The sequence below is a fragment of the Mus pahari genome, chromosome 15, assembly GCF_900095145.1.
Source record: "Mus pahari chromosome 15, PAHARI_EIJ_v1.1, whole genome shotgun sequence".
NCBI lineage: Eukaryota > Metazoa > Chordata > Mammalia > Rodentia > Muridae > Mus > Mus pahari.
Genome location: NC_034604.1, coordinates 32,392,100 through 32,415,881, shown reverse-complemented (window position 1 = coordinate 32,415,881; position 23,782 = coordinate 32,392,100). Strand labels below are relative to the sequence as shown.

General features: G+C 40.7%; 3 protein-coding genes across 3 annotated transcripts; all 3 read right to left on the bottom strand.

Annotated features, from left to right (window-relative positions):
* Positions 1–1,600: 1,600 nt before the first annotated feature.
* On the bottom strand, positions 1,601–5,325 carry LOC110333181 (protocadherin beta-6-like). Its single transcript, XM_021214696.2, has one exon. It carries the CDS (start codon positions 5,145–5,147, stop codon positions 2,793–2,795), a length of 2,355 nt encoding a protein of 784 aa, XP_021070355.1. The 5' UTR covers positions 5,148–5,325; the 3' UTR covers positions 1,601–2,792.
* A 2,945-nt stretch (positions 5,326–8,270) lies between these two features.
* LOC110333182 (protocadherin beta-3-like) lies at positions 8,271–14,938 on the bottom strand. Its single transcript, XM_021214697.2, has one exon. It carries the CDS (start codon positions 11,875–11,877, stop codon positions 9,523–9,525), a length of 2,355 nt encoding a protein of 784 aa, XP_021070356.1. The 5' UTR covers positions 11,878–14,938; the 3' UTR covers positions 8,271–9,522.
* A 269-nt stretch (positions 14,939–15,207) lies between these two features.
* LOC110333168 (protocadherin beta-2) lies at positions 15,208–17,970 on the bottom strand. Its single transcript, XM_021214684.2, has one exon. It carries the CDS (start codon positions 17,838–17,840, stop codon positions 15,441–15,443), a length of 2,400 nt encoding a protein of 799 aa, XP_021070343.1. The 5' UTR covers positions 17,841–17,970; the 3' UTR covers positions 15,208–15,440.
* Positions 17,971–23,782: the final 5,812 nt, after the last annotated feature.

The following is a 23,782-nucleotide window of genomic DNA, read 5'->3' as shown; positions in this document are numbered from 1 at the left end:
CTTTAGGAAACTCTCTTGATTAGATGACGTGACATGGGAAGAATGCCCACTGTGAGTAGCACTATTCCTTTGACCAGGATCCTAGACTATATAAAAATGAGAAACTGTGGTGAACACAAACATTCATTGTTCTCTGCTTCTTGACTGTAATTGCAATGTGGCCAACTATTTCAAGCTCTAGAACATCCTTGCCATGACTGATTTTTACCCTTGAAGTGTGATCTGAAATAAATCCTTCATCCCTTAAATTGACCTGGCCAGAGTATTTTATGACAGTACCATTAAAAATCAACACATACATTTACTTTGATGTATTATATTTAGGTACATATATGTTTAGTCATTATATTTTCCCTTTATCTATAATGGCCCTCTTTAACACTGTTTTAATAATCTTAAAAATTAACTTTTTGGTTGATTTTGCTATTCTCCAACTCTCTTTCATTTACTGTCTATATGGTATCTTTTTCATCCTTTGACTTTCAACAATAGGTCTTTGAGTAATTATGAACATGTGTTCATGCATATATAATTCATGAGAATTAAATTTGTATCCTGCAGCACAAATAAGAAGAAAGTCTATAGATACATAGAAGTAAACTCTTACAAGGCATTGATAATCTGCCCTGTACTAAGATTCACTAATGTATTAATCTTAATAACTAGAGAAAGCACTAGGAGAGTAACCACCCATAGAAAGGTTCTTCTTTTGTGGTTTTGGAGATAGAACCTAAGGCCATGATCATGCTAAAAAAAAAAATGTGTTCAACAACAGATCCCCAGTCCCAGTGCGTGTAGTCTGAAGGAGAAGGGTCCCCATAGGCTCGCATATCTGAGTGCTTGGTCCCCAGTTAGTAGGACAGTTTGGGAAGGAGTAGGTGTCACCTTGTTGGTACTGGTGTGTCAGTAGCTTTGAGGTTTCAAACGCCCATGCCATTCTCATCTAGCCCCTTGCTCCTGAATCAGTATGTAAGCTTTCAGGTACTTCTCCAGCACCGTTCTTGCCTTCTGCCATATTCTCTGCCATGACAGTCATTGACGCTCACCCTCTAAAACTGTAAGGCCCCAGGGGAACTCTTAATTTTTTTGATAGAGTATTTCTAAATAGAAAGCTTTCTTCTTTCTTCTTGCCTTGTTCATGGTATTTTACCACAGCAGTAGAAAGCTAAGACATATTTCATTCAAACTGGCCATATTATTTGGAGTTGTGGATCATAATAGCTTTAACTCTTAAGTTGTAGTCAACTTAACCTTTCTCAGTGTTATTGTTCTATAATTCCAATTTTGTACATTTTTTAATTACAAAGATGGAGGGAGAATATGGATCAAAGTTATTATTCGAGCAAGATTCTGAGTAATCCTAAATCATGTCAGGTTACAATCTGAGAGAACCTCGAAGGAAGCTAAGAAAAGATTTCCTCCTAAGTTACCATATACATGGGAAATGGGTATTAGTAAGCAACAGTGCTTAACAGAACACTGTCTTTACTGTAGTACCTTAAAAATTATCCCAAGGGGTTTTACAACAACTCAAAACTTACAAGCTAAATAGGCATCTAACTATAGACTTCACCAAATAATATGAAGAAAACCTGTTCAATAGTTTAAAACATATGCTTAATTTATTCCTGTTATTTGAATATGCTTTGAACAATCTTAAAGAAAAAAAGCTTAAAAGTAATCCAATGGATTTATCAAAGTTTTTATCCGCTGGTCTATATTAAAATGAAACCTTGAATATTAATTGCTGCTGGGTGCTGTGGTGCATGACTTTAATCCCTGTACTCAGGAAGCAGAAACAGGTGGGTCTCTGTGAGGCCAAATCAGTCTACATAGTGAGTTCTAGGACAGCCAGGGCTAGTAGAGAGCCCTTGTCTCAAAATGTTAATAACAAATGTCAATAAAGAGATGGGTTGAGGCTATTGTTTCTAAAGGAGTTCAAACTATTGTACTTCTCAATGAAACATCTGTAGTTAACGTTTTACTTAACTATTGAGGAAATAGTTTAAGATTGTTGTAATGATGAATAAAGAAAATGTACTTATTTGTAAAGTGCAGTTTTGTTTTGTTTTGTTTTTTGTTTTGTCTTGTTTTTTGTTTTGAAAGACAGAGACTCATGAAACTTAGATGAGCTTAAACATGTTATATGATGCTGGCACTCAAACACAGTATACTGTGCGTGCTAAGGAAATACTCTACCAACTGAACTGTACCTACAATCCACACAATGTAATTTTACTAATCCATTAAAAAAATGAAACTACATTGTTTGCAGGAAAATTAATGGAACAATAGCCACACACAATGACAATAGAAGAACATTTTCACTTCCAGGTGATATTTAGGAACATTGTGAAACTACAGTGGGAGACTGATGATTAGGGATGAGTATGATCAAAGTACACAATCTATCTGTATGCAAGAACCACAATAAATCTACCCCATTAGTGTATGTTCTAAGAAAATCAAAATAAAAACTGTTACAGATAAATTTTGAAAATGTTTGACATTCTACATTGCTTGCCAAATATACTATATTAAATGAGATTTTAAAACTTTGAGTTATCACTAGCAGAGTAGAGATTTTACTTCCTGCTAGTGACAGAAAATATACGCTAGGACTACATTATTAAGATACAAGGCAGATGAAGCATTAATTGATTATGTAATAAGTAAAAGCACATAGAAACAAAACATAATCTCAAGGAAGTATTACTAATTACCAGAAAAATACCGACATCCAAGCAACTACTTATCCTTCTCTTGATGATTACTAAGAATTTTCTGTAATTTTAACTATTCAACATGTAATTGTCCGGAATCAGACTATTGGGAATGCTGGGCTTCAGGAACTTAAAATCTGTAGTCCCAGAGTCTCCACTCAGACACACCTCATACTGGTAACTCTGGGACAGGGTCCCCGCCCCACTGACGTCCACCAGGTGGCCAGGAAAGTGTCCCTCAGGCACAGAGCAGCCACCCAGAGAGGCCGCCTTGGCCCTCCTGCACAGCCTCACCCCCACAAACAGCAGCACAGACAAGAGGAAGAGAGAAGACACAGAGGCCAAGGCAATGACAAGATACAGCGTGAGATTATCTTCTTCGCCTGTAGGATCCAGCGCCACCTCTGGCAGAGGCAGGTAGGGCTGAGAGAAGCCATCCACCAGAAGCACATGAAGAGTAACACTGGCAGAGCTCTGAGGCTCTCCATTGTCCTTGACCAGCAGCAGCAGCCTGTGTTTGGGTGCATCTCGCTCACTCAGCAGCCTGGTGGTGCGCACCTCACCATTGTGCGCCCACACGCTGAACAGTCCGGGCTCCGTGGACTTGAGCAGCTGGAAGGACAGCCAGGCATTCTGGCCAGAGTCGCGATCCACAGCCACCACCTTGGTGACCAGGTAGCCAGGCTCTGCCGCCCTGGGCAGCAGCTCAGTACAGGACACAGAGGCGTTCTGCAGTGGGTAGAGCACGAAGGGCGCATTGTCATTGTCATCCAGGACCACCACGCGCACCAGAGTCTGGGTGCTGAGCGCGGGCGAACCTCTATCTGTGGCGCCCACGTGGAACTCGAAGGCCTGCAGGGCCTCATAATCCAATGCCTTGAGCACAAACAGCTGCCCGTTGTCAACGTTGATGGAGATGAGCGATTCGAGGGCCAGCTGTGGGTCCTGGGGCGGCAGTAGCGAGTAGGTGATGTGAGCATTTGAGCCTGAGTCTGAGTCTGTGGCACTGATGGTGCCTATGTGCAGGGCAGGGCTGTTGTTCTCGCGGACAAACATGGTGTAGGAGGTTTGGGTGAAGGTGGGGGCGTTGTCGTTGATGTCAGACACCTGTACTGTTATGGTGTGCTGGGTTGTGAGCCTGGGTGTGCCCATGTCTGAAACAGTGATGGTGATGTTGTACTCAGAGTTGCTCTCTCTATCCAGTGGCCTCTCTGTCGCTAAAGTATAATAGTTCTCAAATGTGGACTTTAAAAGAAATGGAAGTTCGTTCTGAATAGAGCACACCATCCTTCCATTGTCTCCAGAATCTGGGTCAAAAACACCAAAAACAGCAATGACAGTCTCTGGGGAGTTTTCGGGGATAGGACTTGAGAGCGTAGAGATGGTCAACTCTGGGGCGTTATCGTTCACATCCAACACCTGAACAGCCACAGTGCATTTTCCTGAAAGGCCCCCTCCATCCGTGGCTGCGATTTCCACATTATAGTATGGAGTAACCTCAAAATCCAACTTTTTGCTTAGACGGATTTCTCCTGTGATTTCATTAATTACAAATGGTTGGGAGTCTCCATCACCTTGAAACAGAGAGTAGGCTATATTGCCATATATCCCAGCATCTAAATCCCTGGCAGAGACCGTGACAAGTAAGGCATCAAGGGGGAAATTCTCAGGAACCTGCACCTCATAGAGCGATTGTACAAACTGGGGAGCATTGTCATTGATGTCCATGATTTTAATATGAACTGTAGTCATCCCAGACCTGCGTGGAGTGCCCCCATCCAGAGCAGTGAGGATTAAAGTGAGCTCTGGCTGCTCCTCCCTATCCAGGGCTCTGTCCAGCACCAGCTCTGGGTATTTCCTGCCATCTGTGCGACTGACAGTAATGACATGGAAATGGCGGTTGGGACTGACTGTGTAGTTCTGAACAGCGTTGCTCCCCATGTCAGGGTCCTGAGCTGCCTTCAGAGGAAACACAGTCCCTGGATTGGCGCTCTCAGGGATTGTTAGGAGCATTTCCGTGTCAAGGAACTCCGGAGAGTGGTCATTTATATCTGTGAGCTGCAGTTCAGTTTGAAAGAACTGCACAGGGTTTTTCAGTATGATCTGGAAGTGCAGCACACAGGGTTCTGTCGCCCCACACAGAACCTCACGGTCTAATGTTTCCTTCAAGAACAGATTTCCCGTCTCTGCATCCAGCTGCAAGAGGTCTTTGTTTCCTCTGTGATGGACTCGTGCCTCTCTAGCTGCCAGTTCCCCAACCCTGATCCCCAGATCTTTTGCTAGGTTAGCCACCAAGTAGCCACTCTCTGTTTCTTCTGGCATGGAATATTTAATTGCCTCTGAACCAGACACCCACAAAAGCAACAAGATAGGAAGAAAAACAACTTGCCTTTGCTGTGACGTTTTTGCTAGCACTGTCTCCATTGTTCACAGGGGATCCAGATCTGTGCAGTGTCTTTAAAGTGTTAGAATCCACACACGTGCTTTAATGAAATAGCAGAACTAAAATCGACTCCCTGGCTTCCCGTTGGAGCTATGCCTTCTCTGGAGATCGCTTCATTAGATCCAAAGTGAATGCTACCTTCTTTTAGGGAGTGGTGTAAGTTCTGATTCGCTAATGGCTTCCAGGGCATCAGCAGAGCCCATTATTCATACGCTTAGCCTGCAGCGCCACCAAGCGTCCTTATTCACTATTGCATGTACCCGTTTTCATTGTTTTCCTTTTTTGCTCCCTTGATAAAATCTATTTATTTCAGTTTTTATTTTAACAGCTGATATTCAAAGTGTTAGAGACCTGCCTGAAAAAGTACTAAAACTTCCCACTTGGGGGTTCCACTTACAAAGAACATACAAATGTTTCAAAGTTATTGTGACTGTTACCTTAAATTGGACTACAACTCTCCTGACTTTTCAAAAATTACTGTACTATTTTTGTTACTTTAAAATATAAATTTACTCTGTAACATGTCTGTGTCTAACTGACAAATTGATTCATTTTCATCAGCAACCATCAGTAACAGGTCGATGCACTTACAACAAAATGTGAATTACACAAAATGTTATGTGAATTACAAGAATAGCATAGATGTTCCCAACTGCTTGTTGCAGGAAAGATTTTTTGTTTTGTTTTTTGAAGTTGTTTCCTCAATGGAAATGAAAAAGGACTTTAAAGCATTCTGAAACAGTAAGAGTAACAGGACAGCAAATGAACTGTCCTGGGCTTGTTCTCTGTCTTGATTATTTTGGTGAGATAACTACCAGACTTATATTTCTTTCAAAAGATTTGTTTGTTTTTGTTTGTTTGAGACAGGAGTTTTCTCTGTAGCCCTAGATGTCCTGGAACTCACTATGTAGACCAGGCTGGCCTCAAACTCAAACTCAAAAAAAAAAAAAATCTGGGAGTCTTTGATGCTGAGTACTGGGAACTGAAGACATGCATTGCACCCAGCCAGAAGGTCTCTTATGTTGCTAGAACTGGAATTATTCATGAATTAGATTGCTGAGAGAAGACAATCAGTACAAATAGGACAACCACTAATCTCGAGAGCTCTGGCTTCTGCAGGAGAGGACAGTCAAGCTTTGATTGAACAAAGTGCCTTGTTACCAAGATCACATCTGGGAAGTCCATGTTCCCATCTTCTTGTTCTCTGTGTACTGATACATGTACAATTAACTTCTCTGTGGGTTCATCTGTCTCATTACGTTGGCGATTTGATATTCTTCCAGTTTTCTAGTATCATTTTTTTTGGCCGGATGCACCAGAAACTGAAACTCATTCAGATCCCTTTTTGTGAATTTTACCTATTTCCTTTTCAGTCTGTTCCTTTGTAAAAGCCACGGCGCTTGCATTGTGTCTCCTTACTTTCTGGCACGTTTTGGTCTTCTCCATGCTTTTAGTTTATTTCAGCAGCTGATTTGAGATGCAAAGCATCACATTGGGCATGGTACATGTATACAGGGTCTTGGTGCCTTTGAACTGGCTGCTGTTTGTTTTCTTGAACAGATAATCCTTACCAGTTTAACTTTTTCTTTAAATCAGTGAGAAAGTAGTTTTATACAGTTTGGTGCAGCAGCTTCCTTTTGTGGGCAGAACTAGGGCTTCTTTTCTAGATGCATATGGAAGAGACTTTCAGGGATGTTGGCCTTACAAACAGGACAAGTCACTGTAGTGTCCAGTTTCAGGTTAGATACAAAAAGTAGCACAGAATGGTTTGTATCTAAGGAACCAGGAGCCACCTTTCCTACAAAACATGTTTCTTTAGCCTCTGCAGAAGTTCTTGGCTCTGTTTTAGGATTGGATTCCCTGTTATTTTACTTTACCAGCAACTCTGGGGAAGACCCTTGACAAGAAATGTGTCCATTTAACCTGTTCCTTGTTTGACAGGAAGAATGTTTGATGACTTCAGCAGCATGTTCAGGTGGTGACTCTAAAACTGCCTAAGGCGAATCTGTGCAACATGCATGCTTTTCACTGGTCTATAAAGTGACTATTTCTCAAGTCTGGTTCTGTGACTTCCATACAACAGGTCATTGCCTTTCTATCTAATGCATTACGCAAAAACAAAAAACAAAAACAAAACAAAAAACAAAAAGAACAAAAAACCCATCTCTTTTGGTGCTGATTAATATTACTTAATTCTCTGTTGAAAAACATTCTTGAAAGATGTGTGTACTGATGATATAATTCTACTTTTAAAACAACCTATAAGACTTTAAAGACATTGCCTTTAGTTTCAGTGCTTAAAAACAGCTGTCCATTTCATAGAATCTCTTTTAAAATAATTTTATCATATTCATGTAGTTGCTTTAAGATATTTTCCCTATTTGACTTAGCGTCTAACAACTTTCCTGTGACATAACTGCTTGCTTTGTCTTTTGTTTATTCTGTGTTTCACCAAGCTTCTCCAATAGTGCAGGACTTTTTACCAGTTTAGTAATTGTTGCTCACTGTCCTTTTTTAAAAAAATTATCTTGCCTCTTCTAGAATTACTGTTGTAGGATTACGTTTAGAGGACTTCATTAGATCCCAAGTGTTACCAGTGTTATTTTCTATATTTTAACTATGTTTTCTCTCTATTTCTATTTGGACGTTTCATCTGGAGTCATCTTGCATCCACTTTCTCTACATTTTTATAGCTATTACATCCAACAACTTAGTTCTATGTCTTTTTTTTCAGCTGCAGAATTTACAGTTTAAGATTTTGATTTGATGGTAAATTTTCCTTATATCTATTTTATAGATATTTATATATCTATTTTATGTATAAATTTCTTATTTTAACATATTAGGTATACATTAAAAACTATTTGACAGTTTAATTTCTACTATCTGAATTTTTTGGCCATATGTTTTTATTTTTGTTTTGGATTTTTGTTTTGTGGACATAAGCCTTGGATTTTCTATGGAATTTTGTGTAATTATATAAAAGCTATCTAAGAACATGATGCTATTGTCTTTTTCTAAGAGAGAAAGATAGCTTGATAATATTTTTAAATGAGTATTAGTTTATAAGGAAGGTTTTAAATGGTCATTTTTTTTCAGTCAAAAATATCCGATGGCATTTTATAGTCAGAACAAAATAAGTCTAGTTATAAATTACATGGCAGCTTTACTAGGCTTGCAGAGCATGACAAGCAAACATCTATTATTCAGACAAGTGCGATATGTTTCTGGGGTATTCATGCTCAAAATAATATATACTTCATACAAATAAAACTTTCTTAATCTAAAAACTTAAAAACTTAATCTAAAAACCGAAAGCTACATTAGGCAACAAAAGCAAAATTAAACACCAAAATATAATTTTAATGATCAAAAAACTTCCCATCACTATCAAGTATTATAAAGTAAAAACCTGAGATTAGCCAACAATCAGTATCAAACATAAGAGCCACACATCAGAAGAAATTTCCTCTTTTGAAAGTTAGAGGAACCAAAGAGATCCCCAGAAAATATAGCCTGTCGTCATACTTAGACTTCCACCCCCGTGGTAAAGGATGGAAGGAAGGAGAAGGAGAAAGTTGATACCCTCAAGAGTCCTCAGCTAACTTACAGGAAGTTGCTTCATAATTCTGTTTCTGATAATACTTTTTAAAAGGATTGTGTCAAACCCGTGGTTTAACGGACTGGCTTCACAAAAAAAGAAGATCAAGCATATGATATTTTCTCCTTAATTTTTATTGTATAATTCTTTGAGACATTTAATCTTACTACCTATGGCATGCCTTTGAACAAATGAACATAACAATTTTTTGGATACACGGTGCTCACAACAGAACAGGACACAACTTCTGTGTACTGATGGTTTTCAGGAAGCATGCGTTTATGTACAGTTTAGGAGAAAGAAGTATGCTAGATTTTACAGCTCTCAGACTGCTTAACCTAAAAAGGCCAAGAACTCAATGAACTCAAAACAATGTAGCCTAAAATTACATAAAGTTATATGGTAAAGATATGTGCCACAAATACATACAATTTTAATTTTTCTTAAGTGCATTGAAAAGTTCCATACTGTTGTAAAGACATTCATTTCATTAACTGTTAGATAATCATTGCTCAGACATGCCTAAATAGAAAATGAATAGGCACAACTACAAAATCCTAAGAAAAATCAGTATTAATAAGAACATAACAAGTTTAAAGCTATTTGGGATACCATGGGTTGAATTACTGGTAAAGAAAAAGATTGGTAGTACAACTTCTTAAAAGAATAATCAGAATAAGAAGTTTACCAGGACCGACAGAGGTTGAATCATTTACAATCCTTAGCTGACTACAAAGCTACAGTGGGGACTTCCCTTAACTTCTCTCAGATTCTTCCAGAAACAGGTTTGGTATCACCGGATTCAGGAATTTGAACTCACCAGTCCCAGCATCTCCTGTCAGACACACCTCATACTGGTAGCTCTGGGACAGGGTCCCCATACCGCTGACGTCCACAAGGTGTCCAGGAAAGTGTCCCTCAGGCATGGAGCAGCCCCCCAGAGAGGCCGTCCTGGCCCTCCTGAACAGCCTCACCCCCACAAACAGCAGCACAGACAGGAGGAAGAGAGAAGACACAGATGCCAAGGCGATGACTAAGTACAACGTGAGCAAGTCCTCGTCGTTTTGGACAGAGTCGCGCGCCACCTCAGGCAAAGGCAGGTAGGGTTGAGAAAAGCCATCCACTAGCAGCACATTCAGGGTGACACTTGCAGACCGCTGGGGATCTCCATTGTCCTTGACCAGTAGCAGCAGCTTTTGCTTGAGCATATCGCGCTCGCTCAGCAGCCTGGCGGTGCGCACCTCGCCATTGTGTGCCCACACGCTGAACAATCCGGGCTCCGTGGACTTGAGCAGCTGGAATGACAGCCAGGCATTCTGTCCAGAGTCGCGGTCCACTGCCACCACCTTGGTGACCAGGTATCCGGGCTCTGCCGCCCTGGGCAGCAGCTCAGTGCAGGGTGCAGAGGCATTCTGCATCGGGTAGAGCACGAAGGGCGCATTGTCATTGTCATCCAGCACCACCACGCGCACCAGAGCCTGGCTACTGAGCGCGGGTGAGCCTTGGTCTGTGGCGCCCACGTGGAACTCGAAGGCCTGCAGGTCCTCGTAGTCCAGCGCCCTGAGCACGAACAGCTGCCCGTTGTCTGCACTGATGGAGATGAACGAGTCCAGGGCCAGCTGTGGGTCCTGGAGCGGCAGCAACGAGTAGGTGATATGGGCATTGGAGCCTGAGTCTGAGTCTGTGGCGCTGATGGTGCCTATGTGCAGGGCGGGGCTGTTGTTCTCACGGACGGACACGGTGTAGGAAGTTTGGGTGAAGGCGGGGGCATTGTCGTTGATGTCAGACACCTGCACTGTTATGGTGTGCTGGGTTGTGAGCCTGGGTGTGCCCATGTCTGAGACAGTGATGGTGATGTTGTACTCAGCTCTGCTCTCTCTGTCCAAAGCCCCTTCGGACGCTATAGTATAGAAGTTCTCTACAGATGGTTTCAAGATGAAGGGGAGATCGTTCTGGATGGAACATGTCACTTTTCCGTTATCTCCAGAGTCTAAATCAGAAACGCTAAAAACAGCCACCACAGTCTCTGCTGAATTCTCCGGGATAAGACTGTTAACTGATGACAGGGTTAGTTCTGGTGGGTTATCGTTCACATCAAGTACCTGAACTATGACTGTGCATTTCCCTGAAAGGCCTCCACCATCCTTAGCCTCTACATCAAGCTCATAAGTATTAATTGTTTCATAATCCAAACCCTTAAGTAGTTGTATATTACCAGTACTGGAGTTCAGTTGAAAAGTTTCGAGAATTTCTTCAGAAGCATGAAAAAATACATATGATATTGCACCAAAATTTCCCGTATCTAAGTCAGAGGCAGAGACAGTGGTAATGACAGAGCCAATAGGGCTTTTCTCTAAAATTTGAACCTCATAGAGTGACTGTGTAAATTCTGGGGCATTATCATTTGTGTCTAAGACCAGGATATGGACCTGGGTAGTTCCAGAACGAGGCGGGGATCCCCCATCCAGGGCTGTGAGAGTTAAACTGAGCTCTGACTGCTCTTCCCGATCCAGAGCTCTGTCTAGAACTAGTTCTGGATACTTCCTTCCATCCCTGCGACGGCGGGTGTGAACATGAAAATGGGACGTGGGAGAGACCGTGTAGTTCTGGAGTCCATTTCTTCCCACATCCAGGTCCACGGCATTTCCCAAAGGAATTACTGTCCCAGGCACGGAGTTTTCCAGGACTTTCAGCTGCATTGCATTTTCAAAGAACTCCGGGGCATGGTCATTTACATCTATGACCTCGAGTTCATTTGTAATAAACTGCAAAGGATCATGCAGCAATACCTGAAAGTGCAGCACACAAGGCTCTGTCGAGCCGCACAGCTCTTCCCGGTCCAATTTCTCACCCAAGAGCAAATCTCCGGTCTGATGACTGAGCTGAAAATACTGTATGTTCCCTTTGGAGATAGCTTGAGCTCTCCTTTCAGCCAGTTCTTCTACACTAAGCCCCAGATCCTTCGCTAGATTGGCTATTACGAAGCCCCTCTCTTTTTCCTCCACCACAGAATAGCGCCTAGACCCGGACCCAGCAAGAGACCCACCCAGAAAAACAAAGAGAAGCAAGACTTGCCTTTGTTTAAGAAAGCGTTCCTCTCTGGCCTCCATTGTATTTCTGCGGTGTATTTCCAAGGGATTGTCACCAAGAGGGGCCTTATATCTCTCGATGAGAAGCAAGGTCTTTTAGAGACAGACTAACAACTAATGTTTTCCAGAGATTCAGATTTCCGTGCTTAAAAATCTATCCAGGTTCACAGAAACCGTGGTTTTACATCATCGGAGTCTGTGAGTACTGAGTGCACAACGTCTTAGTCAACAGCGCCACCATGCGTTCGTTCTCAGTATTAAATTCTGCTTTTGTCACTGGTTTTGATCTATGTCGTTTATTTCCCTTATCAAATCTCTTGACCCTACTGAAGGAGTTTCTTGTGCCACACAAGTTAAACGTAAACTAGGAAAGTATAATGCACTAAATGGAATTACCTGTCTCTAAAAGAGCCCTTATTTCCATGATTTACAGGTGCACACCTGATAGGGTACTACCCTCATCTGTAATTACTACCTACAAGTTTTAAAATAATTTAAGTCATAACTTACTTATCTCTCCTTTTGTGGTTTTCTTTATTTTGCAATATTTGTAAAATGTGTGAGTTGCAGTAATAGTAGGAGAAACATTATGAAAAGTGAAGGTGGTTAAGATATGACAGCTTATATCAATGGCTGAAAATGCATAATTGCGTCCATATTTTCATGCCCAGGGAATACTTAAGAACGTTTCCTCTTCTTCCACAGTAATATAATAATTATTTTCTTAACCTGTATTAAATAATTACCAGATAGATGTTTAATTTGTAGAAGTTATGTATATAATGATAGCAAGATCAGGTCTATACATTTTAACAGGATGTACACATTTTAAACGTGCTCAAGCAGTGTGAAATGTATGACATAGGAAATGTTCTGTGCACCAAACTTAATGGGGAGTAGTTATGAAAATTCTCCCCATTAAGGCAAGAAGATTCTTGCCTTTAATGTGGACTGTGAAGGATCAGAAATATAACAGGTGACCCAGCCATGTGAAGAGCCTTTGAGAGTAAGTATAGGTAATTTAGATAATAAAGGACAGTCTACCAGAGTGTAGTGTTTCAAGAGCTACAGAGATCTGTAAAGTAAAACCCAGGATAAATAAGTACTTGTATTTTATTCTAAGCAAAGAGAAGCTATTGTAAGGCTGTAGGCAGGCAAAATAATTGAAGCAATGCAGATATGATGTGTTCAGTCTAGCTCTCTACATGAGTATCATGAGTACAATGCACAGACTCATTACTGAGTTACTCCTAATATGAATAACACTAAAACAAATAGCATGATATTTCTATAATGCTGTGTCATGTTATTTGACTTGATAGAAACAGCAAGATAGTTAATGATCATTGAAACAGTTGATGTCACTAGAGGTCACTTAACCAAGATCCTACATGTGATGAAGTGATTAGAGACTTTTGATACTAAGATGGTCCTTTCTGTCACTGCCAATCTCAAAATGAGATATTCAAATTCCATAAGCTTAATAGTATATCTCAGCCAAATATGCATAAAATCATGTAAAAATTAATAATATGTTGGAAAACATTAAGAATTAAATTTTCTATATCAGATGTGTCAAAAATTCAACTGCAAGAAGTGAAGGAAGTTGGGAGAGTAACTTGGGAAACATAGAAGCATATTCAAATTATAAAATTAAATACCAGAAATTCTGCATTCATTAAGCCAGTGGATAAGAGAGGAAACTTGAATTAAGCACTAAGAGAGAAAAAGGAAAGATATGCTGAAAAACAGTGATAACTGAATAATTTCAATTAACTATAGCAAGATCAGGTTACTCGGTGTATGTCAGAGTATTTGGTTCCAGCAATAGTTCTGTTAATTCAGCATTTTGCCATGTTTAATTATCAGTATGTCACAACTAAACAACTCTTCTTTCAATCAAGTAGTCAAAAATATTAAGAACTTACAATACCCTGGTGTCTGTGCTAATCATGAAATAAGTGGGAGCCACCCATAAACACAACTCAAAAACGTGTGTGTGTGTGTGTGTGTGTGTGTGTGTGTGTGTGTGTGTTGAAATCAGAGCACAGCTTTGAGGAATTGGTTTTATATTTCCATAATGTGGGTCTGGGGATGAAACTCAGTTTTCTGGTTTGTTGACCAGCTCATTTGGCCAATTACAACCTTTTGAAAAAAACCATTGAAAAGTCTATGGTAAAAAAGAGAAGAAAATAGAACAAGTTGGTCCAGAAAATTAATAAAAATGATAATGGTCACCACTTGTGGACTTATGGATACACACCCATTGTTCGTGGACTTATGGATCCACATACCTTTCTCATGGACTTATGCCCAGTTGAATCTTTAATCCACTCCACCCCCATTTTTGAGAGTGGAATGCGTAGCTACATACAAATTTTCTAAGTTGTTAAAAGATAAAAGCATAGGCTCTTGTCTATTGTCTATTGTTCACTTATAATAAAGTTCCCAGTAGGTTAGCTAACTAGGAATGCTGGTGCAATGCCTGTGATCCCAACACTCTGGATGTGGGAGAAACCTGTTACAAGTTCAAGACCATGATGAGATCTCGTCTCAAAAATATCTTTAAGAAGTACTGAGTCTCAGCAGAAGAATTTTGAAACATTATTTGAGATAAAACATTAAAAAATCACCATACCCTTGATAATCACTATGAATGTTTTCATTAACTACCCTTTCAATAGCCGCATATGATTTTGTTTAAATTTGTTTTGTATTTATAATTTCAGCACTTTATTAAATCCAGCCATTGAGATTTCCAGAATTTTTAAAAGAACATGAGTTTTTGCATGCTGATTCTTTAAAATATGCATGCCGATAAACATGGGACTAGTGCTATGCTCTTCACACTCAAGTGAAGGGTTTACCATCAGCTCACAAGATACAGGTTACATTATTAAGAGAAGAAATAAACATAAATAGTCTAAGCTGCAAAACATTACAACTTGGATAATGAGATGAATTATGTTTAGACAGCATTTAAGAATAATCCAGAACTGGAGAAGTTAAAGCGAGGAGAAGATACCCATAGCCAGACAGTGGTGGCGCACGCCTTTAATCCCAGCACTTGGGAGGCAGAGGCAGGCAGATTTCTAAATTTGAGACCAGCCTGGTCTACAGAGTGAGTTGCAGGACAGCCAGGGCTACACAGAGAAACCCTGTCCCCCCCCCAAAAAAAAAAGTTAGAAGAAGGTGCTCTAACTTATTTTTGCAGGGCATAGTGCCAGCAAAATTCAGCCCTCTGGAAGTAGAGGCAAGGGGATCTTTGTGAGTTCGAGACCAGCCTGGTCTGCATAGTGAGTTCCAGGATGGCCAGGGATACAAAGTGAGGACCCCTACCCATTTTTTTTCTGAAAATAAAACTTGCACTTTCACATTGTAAGGCAAATAAAAATACAAGACTAAAATTGGAATAAAAGCAAAATTTAGATTCCTTCTTCCACATACCTTACTTTTTTTAGAAATACCGGGGACATGCAAATGATTGGATAGTCTTACGATAGTCGCTTTCAAAGAAGAGACAACTTCTGTTGACAAAGCAGTAAATCAGGCCAGGTTTTAGCTAAGACTAGACTCACCAATATTTAACTGAATTCAAAACTATTCCTGTAACTAGGGTTTGTATCATTCTCTGTCTCTGAACTCTGAAGGAGGAAACTGGGGATGATTGGTTTCAAGAACTTGAAATCTGGGGTCCCAGTATCTCCACTCAGGCACACCTCATATTGGTAACTCTGGGATAGGGTCCCCGCTCCGCCAACATCTATCAGGTGGCCAGAAAAGTGGCCTTCGGGCATAGAGCAGCCACCCAGCGAGGTGGCTTTGGCTCTCCTGCACAGCTTCACTCCCACGAACAGCAGTACAGAGAGTAGGAAGAGAGAAGACACAGAGGCCAAGGCAATGACCAGGTAGAGTGTTAGCATGTCCTCATCTTGTGCAGGGTCACGGGCCACCTCTGGCAGAGGCAGGTAGGGTTGTGAGAAGCCATCCACCACTAGCACCTGCAATGTGACGCTGGCAGAGCGCGGAGACTCTCCATTGTCCTTCACCAGCAGGAGCAGCCTGTGCTTGGGAACATCGCGCTCATTCAGCAGCCTCGTGGTGCGCACCTCACCATTGTGCGCCCACACGCTGAACAGCCCAGGCTCCGTGGCCTTGAGCAGCTGAAACGATAACCAGGCATTCTGTCCAGAGTCAAGGTCCACAGCCACCACCTTGGTGACCAGGTAGCCAGGCTCCGCCGCCCTGGGCAGTAGCTCAGTGCAGGGCGCAGAAAAGTTCTGCAGTGGGTAGAGCACGAAGGGCGCATTGTCATTGTCATCCAGCACCACCACGCGCACCAGAGTCTGGCTGCTGAGTGCCGGCGATCCTCCATCTGTAGCGCCCACATGGAACTTGAAGGTCTGCTGGTCCTCGTAGTCCAGCGCCCTGAGCGCGAACAGCTGCCCGTTGTCAGCATTAATGGAGATGAGCGAATCGAGGGCCAGCTGTGGGTCCTGGGGCGGCAGCAGCGAGTAGGTGATGTGGGCATTGGAGCCTGAGTCTGAGTCTGTGGCACTGATGGTGCCTATGTGCAGGGCGTGGCTGTTGTTTTCTCGGACAAATATGGTGTAGGAGGTTTGGGTGAAAGCGGGGGCGTTGTCGTTGATGTCAGACACCTGTACTGTTATAGTGTGCTGAGCTGTTAGCTTGGGTGTGCCCAGGTCTGAGACCGTGATGGTGATGTTGTACTGTGATCTGGTCTCTCGATCCAGGGCTGTGTTTGTCATAAGAGTGTAAAAGTTCTCAAATGAGGGTTTTAGAATAAAAGGAAGATCTTCTTGGATGGAGCAAACCATTTTCCCATTGTCTCCAGCGTCAGGATCTGCAACACTGAACACAGCAATTACAGTTTCCGGGGCGTTTTCTGGGATGTGATTGGTAAATGTGGACATAGTCAGTTCTGGAGGGTTGTCATTCAAATCCATTACTTGAACAAACACCACACTGCTTCCAGAAAGTCCCCCACCATCTGTAGCCTGAACACATATTGTATATGCCTGGATGGATTCAAAATCCAGTGTCTTTACTAAAAGGATTTCTCCGGATGTTGCATTCATTTGAAACGTTTTCCGAATGTCTTCAGAGGCTTGGGAAAAGGTGTAAGCTATTTGTCCATAGTCCCCAGTGTCTAAATCCCTAGCAGAGACAGTAGCAACCTGGGATCCAACAGGACTGTTCTCTGGGACCTGAACCTCATAACGAAGCTTTGAAAACACGGGGGCATTGTCATTGATGTCTAAAACTTCAATAAGGATTTGGACGGTGCCAGACCTGGGTGGATTCCCACCATCTAGAGCTGTGAGTATTAATCTGATTCCAGATCGTTCCTCCCGATCAAGCACTTTGTCCAGAACCAGTTGTGGCAATACTGTGCCATCAGGACTGTCTTGTAGATTAAGATGAAAATAGAAATTGGGGCTGATTGTGTAAGTTTGGAGACCATTGCTTCCTACATCTAAGTCTTGAGCACGTTCCATTAGGAAAGTGGTACCGGAAGCAGTACTTTCTGAAATTTTCAAAATTATTTCTTTGTCCAGAAAAACGGGAGAATGATCATTTATGTCCCTAATCTGTAGCTCAGCCTGAAAAATCTGCAAAGGATTTCCCAGTAACACCTGGAAAGGTACCACACAGGGTTCAGCAGATCCGCACAGCTCCTCCCGGTCCAGTTTCTCCCTTAACAACAAATCTCCTGTTCGCCTATTGAATTCTAAGTTCAATTTTTTCCCTTTGGAAATGACTCGCGGTCCCCGTGCAGCGAGTTTCTCTACCTCCAGCCCCAGGTCCTTTAACAAATTTGCCACAAAAACACCGTTCTCTGCTTCCTCCTCCACCGAATAGCGCCTAATTGTGGACCCAGCCTGAGCTATGCCCAGCAAAACAAAGAACAGCAGGACTTGCCTTTTTTTCAGGATTTGCTCCATTTCCTCTCCAGCCTCCATCACTTTCTGCTCTCCCAGTCGTGGTTCACGTTGTTACTGACTCGCTCTGCAAATATCTTGTAGACAGTGGGACAAGATCAAAATCCCCAGGCCCAAGACTTTCCGGAACGAATGCCTTAGGTTTCCTCTCCCCAACTCCTCCCTTTATTTGGTCTGGCTTCTGGAAGAAAGGCTGCTCGCCGGTTCCTTCTATTTCTGAGGCTGCAGCGCCACCCTGCGTTCTTTTCAAGCATTGCTTTCTCCAAAGCATTAACAATTCATGTTCATATTTAATGGCTATCTAAGTAGCAGATTTTCAATATATTAATGTCTTGTACGTGTTTTAAAGGCTTTCATTGCTTCTACAATTGTATGTAAGGCGTGGACAAGGTACTTCAGTTTTTTTCATAGATTTAGGAGGATTTGAGGGAAATTAACTTTATGAGAGGGTGTCTAGGGTACCATAGATTTTAAAACTAGGAAGTTCCCCAGTATTTATTCAGAACTTGGATATGTCCACATTTGATAATGGTTAGGTTACTACTCTCACATCAAACTCAACTGAAAATACTCAACGGAAGACCAAGAAAAGCACAGATCTTAATGAGAATGTCCTAGTGAGCATAGTCGTGCCCTTGCTTATGCTTCCTCTGTGCATTGTTTGAGACCCACATTTCCCTGAAATGGGACGTGACTGAGTCTCATAAAAATTTCCATGATCAGCTCATTTCTGATTGTCAGTGTCTGTGTTTTCATTTTCCTTTCTAACAGATAATAAGACTCTTATATCTCTACAATCAAAGTGCTGCATCTGTTAAAGTTAATAAGCTCATAATAACAAATGCATAGTAGATATTTAAAAGTCCTTAATTATCTTTTTAAAAGTCTTTAAGGGGCAGTTTATTAAATCAGAATTCAAAGTACATAGGTTGAAACTTATTGCTAAGTTTAAAAGTTATCTTAAAAGAAAAAAAAAGCTCAGTAGAAAGAAATGAGCATTTTGGCACGAATTGGAAAAGGGTCATGAGTCCCCATCCCTGAGAAGCTGTGGGCAACTGATGGCTTCTGGGGAGGGAGAGTCACTTTTCTTTAAGAGTATAGCTGCTGGTAGCCAGATCATGCTCCAGTGAATGGACCACAAGCATGTGTGTAGGTGCAACACAGATTGGAGTGTATAAGTTATTGAATAGGAAAAACAGTGTGCAAAGTTGGGGGTGGATCTGGAAGAAGTTATGGAGAGTAGTGAGGGTTAATATGATAAAAATACACTGCATGAAATTCTCAAAAGAATTAATAAACATTTTTTAACAGAAAGACAATATTGCTGTAACTTCATAATGTTCTAGCCAAGCAAAGTTATAAAGACTATGAAAAGATGCTGGTTACCAGGAAAAGAGAAAAATGAGTATAAACAACTAAAACAGAGGATTGTTCAGACAATGAAAATTTCATTAATTATACTATAATGGTAGACACATGACAGTATGCATTTGTAAAAAATAATAGACTTGTACAACAAAAGTCAATCCAAATGTGAACTTTGCATGTTAGTGAACAAGAATGTATCAATATTTGTACAGCAGTGTTGCCAAATGTGCTATGCTGAGGTATGATATTAATAATGGGGGATGTGATGGAAGAGAGAAGGTAGACGGGAATGCTAGATACTGTAAGACCCAAATTTGCTCTGAAAACAAAGTTTATTACAGTAATTACAGTAATCTTTGCTTTAGTCATGCAAATACATATAACAGGAAATTAGAAGTCTAGAGAAGAAAGGAGTAGAAGGAAATAATAATATCAAAAGTAAAAGGAAAGAATTTGAATGAAGATATGGGAGAATATGCTTGAAATGCATTATATTATGTATTAAAATTGTCTTTGTGAAACCCACTATCATACCAGGCAGTGGTGGTGCACACACCTTTAATCCCTGTACTTGGGAGGCAGAGGCAGAGGGATCTTTATGAATCAAAGCCAGCCTGGTCTACAGCATGAGTTCTGGGATATCCAAGTTCACATAAAAAACCTGTCTCAAAAAAAGAAAGGAGAAAAGAGAGAAAGAAGGAAGGAAGGAAGGAAAGAAGGAAGGAAGGAAGAAAGGAAGGAAGGAAGGAAGGAAGGAAGGAAGGAAGGAAGGAAGGAAGGAAGGAAGGAAGAAAGAGAGGAAAAGAGAGGGAAAGAGAGGGAAAGAGAGAAAGAAAGGAAGAAACCCACTACGGTGTACAGTGACTACATTGTAGAAAAAAGAGAAACTACTTATGGAAAGAAAATATTTGTGTGTGAAAAGTTAAAAGAAATACACAATAATCACAACTTTATCTTCTCTACCTTCCACCAAAACAAAATAGCTATTTTCATGTGACCGTTATATACACATTGTCCTGGTTAGTTTTATGTCAACTTGGCACAAGCCAGAGTCCTTTAGGAAGAGGGAACCTCAACTGAGACTTACCAGAATCACTTACCAGAATCAAGTAAAGTCTAAGCATGGAGAAAATTAGGTGGCATCTCAGTGCCCTAATTGATAATCATAACCTTATCTAAATTATCATCTCTAGCAAAAATTGTTTATTCTGAAATTCTCCTGTCTATAGATAACATGCTTTATAAACAGGCTAAATCAAATCCTTGAGTACCTGATAGAACATGAAGGCCTTTAAAAGCCTGATCCCCTCCCACAGTAATATTCCTTTCTGCGTCAGATATAGTAGGAAGGATGGATTACTATAATCAAAAATCAGCACTCATGCCAATACCACGCCACTTTTCTCAGTGCCGTGGCTCCCTGTTTTGTTCACATGGAACTGGACATTTATTTGGTAGTCTTTCAACTCATGGATTTAAGGACAAGCACATTCTTTGTTAGTTTTGACGGGAGTCTTTGCATCTGTTGGGACACAAGTGTTGAGTACATTACTTAAACAGTTCCCCAAGTCTCTGTCCATAGCAGTATAGTATGTGTACCCTGAAGCTACCTTCTCATTAGGGATAAACAGAAGATAATTTGGTGAGAGTGAAGACATGGTTACATCATGTTTCATTTACATCTTGGAGAGACTCCAGATTGTTTTCACTGTGGTGATAGTATGTTTAGCTCAAAATTGTCTATTTCAACAAAAATTTTAAAAGATTTGGTACTATGAAAACCATTATTATACTAGCTAGTTTTTTGGTCAGTTTGATACAAAGTATGGTCACTTGGGAAGAGGGAACCTCAGTTGAGAAAATGTCTTCATTGTTCTGTTCCAGAGGCAATTATATAAGAGCATTTCTTGGATTATTGATTGATGTTCGAGGGTGCTGATGGACCTAACCCACTTCAGGTAGTGATATCCTTGGGCAAGTAGTTCTGGGCTGTATTTTACAAAAAGCAAACTGAGCAATCCAGGAATAGCCAGTCAGTAAGAAACATTCCTCAATGGCCTATGGTCCAGTTGATGTCTTAAGGTTTTATTTATGACTTCCCTTTATGAGGGACTGTAAACTGTAAGCTGAAATAAGTCCCTCCATCCCCAAGTTACTTTTGTTTGTGCTGTTTTACAAGATAAAAAAGCAAACTAAAATAACAGTGGAGCAAGCAGTTTTGCTTACCATATGCTCCCATAATAGAATTCAGCCTCCCTTCAAGATCACAACAAAGAGGCCAGCTAATCATGAACCAAAATTTCTGAAACCAAGAGCTTAATGAATCCCTTCCTTCTGTAAATTAAGCCAGTCATCTGGTCACAGTAACGAATGAAGTGGAAATTTCTGGTTGTATCGTGTGCTGAAGACTTATATAATGTTTTGCTGAAGCAGACTCGTGATGTTTTGCTAAAGCCCAATCCATGAGAGGACTCAATAGACAGTGACAGTGTGCTTGCAGAGCTACCTTTGCAATCCTTCATTGGTCTTGCATCTTTGCTGATCTTCACTTCATTGAGAGAGGCACAGCAGAGAACTCCTGGCATTCCAGTTGGTCCTGATCACTACCATCGACTCTTGACTATTTGGTGGAAGCCTGGCAGTTTCTACTGGATCATGCTGTTGCTGATTCATGTTTGGCTACACTTTTGAACTAGACTATTGGTGTCCTGACACTACTGAACTGGACTACTAGTAATTTAAGAATGGATATTTGGATTTCCACCAAAGAACTACATCTAAACAGGTCTACATTACCTTGTCCTATTTATCATCTTTTTCCCTTACCTTTGAACAGTAGCGTAGAAGGGGTTCAAAGCAATTGAGAACCTTTATTAAAATATGTTTTGAAAAATCTAAGCCTGCAGGTGGTGCCTAATATGGCTTAGGCAAAATGAGTAATTCTGCTTTGAATATGGTAGAGTAAATGTCAGGTTATGAGGGGTTAGCAATGTTCTTTAAGGAGGGTGGCAAAATAGCAGATACAGCTGCTAGATGGTTTCCTACCTTGTTCCCAGAAGGGGTTTTGTTTTTGTTTGGTGGCTTTCATGTACACTCTTTTGTAAAAGATTGGAGATAAAACTGACAAGTCTCTTTTGTTAGAGAAGATTACTGAGTTGGCTAAGCATGTAGACAGTTTGTGAATAGAGGTAGAAGTGCTTAGGAAGCAATAAGAGCCAATGGTAGGAGAACACTGGGGATCAGGCCAGATGTCTGAGACCAGGAATGTACTGCATGATGAAAAAGGGAAGCACAATAGGCTGGAAGGTTAACTGCTACCTTGCCCTGTCCCATGCACTTTTACTGCTAGACACCCAAAGTACCTCTGTGAAGCTACGGGCTGGGAAGAGCATCAAATAGTACAGGTTGGATCAGATAGTGTTTATTTGAGTGCATCACCAGAGGATTTGCTTGGGCCTACACAGGCATCTTCAGCTTTCCCAGTCTTTGTGCAGCATATGCCTGCTAATGATGGTGGTCCTACCTATAATGAGTTGACTTTGAGTCTGATAGAAATGCTAATTCTAACGTATTTTAAAGAGGCTATTGTATTGTATGACTTGCACTCTCCATTTGTTAAAGAAATGGTAAATACATAGGCTGCACAGAATTGGACAGCAAATAGAAAACAAGGAGTGATAAGTTCCTGGGGAAAGTATTGATAATGGACAAAACTCTGTCTATTGCCCAAACACAGAACATCGCAGGTATTGAATTTCCAAATTTATAAAGGGGCCACTTATGACATACCAACAGCCTTACCCCCCAAATGGTTATCAAACAGACCTGTATGGCAAGAGTACTGAGAACAATTGCAGGCACTTGAGCAACTGGTAAGGGAGCAGCTGGAGGCTCAACATGAAGAGTCTACCTGTCCATGGAATTCCCCTGAGTTTGATGTAAAAAAGAAATAAGAAAAAAAAATGAATGGTAATATATTTAAGAGCACTTAACAAAGAAATTCAACCAATGGAACCTTACAGCCTGGATTTCCTTTACCAAACCAAAAGCATGCCCTATAATAATAATTGACTTGAAAGATTGCTTTTTCATAACACCCTTGCATGAGCAGGATAGGGAAAGGTTTGCTTTCTTAGTACCTATTCTGAATACTGTCCATCTACTAAAGAGATACCACTGGGAATGTTAAATAGCCCAACTTTATATCAGTACTTTGTGCAACAACCATTAGAAATCATTTGACAGCAATTGCCTTAATCTATCACTTATCCTTATATTAATGACATTTTGTTGGTTGAGTCTGACAAAAACGTTTAGAGAACATGTTTAAAGTAATACAAAGAACTCTACCCATACTAGGAGTTGCAGATTGCTCCAGAAAAAAAAGTACAAAAAAGAGATTCACTGAGATATTTGGGTTATAAAATCAATCAACAAAAAAATCAACCAAAAAAAGGTACAGATACAATTGTCAGATTACACCAATTGTCAGAAACAGATCAGTCCAAAATTGTAGTACCTCTTACAAATGCTAAATTATGTCATTATGGGTGATCAATTAAGATTGGAAAATAGCTTGTAGTAATTATTTGTTA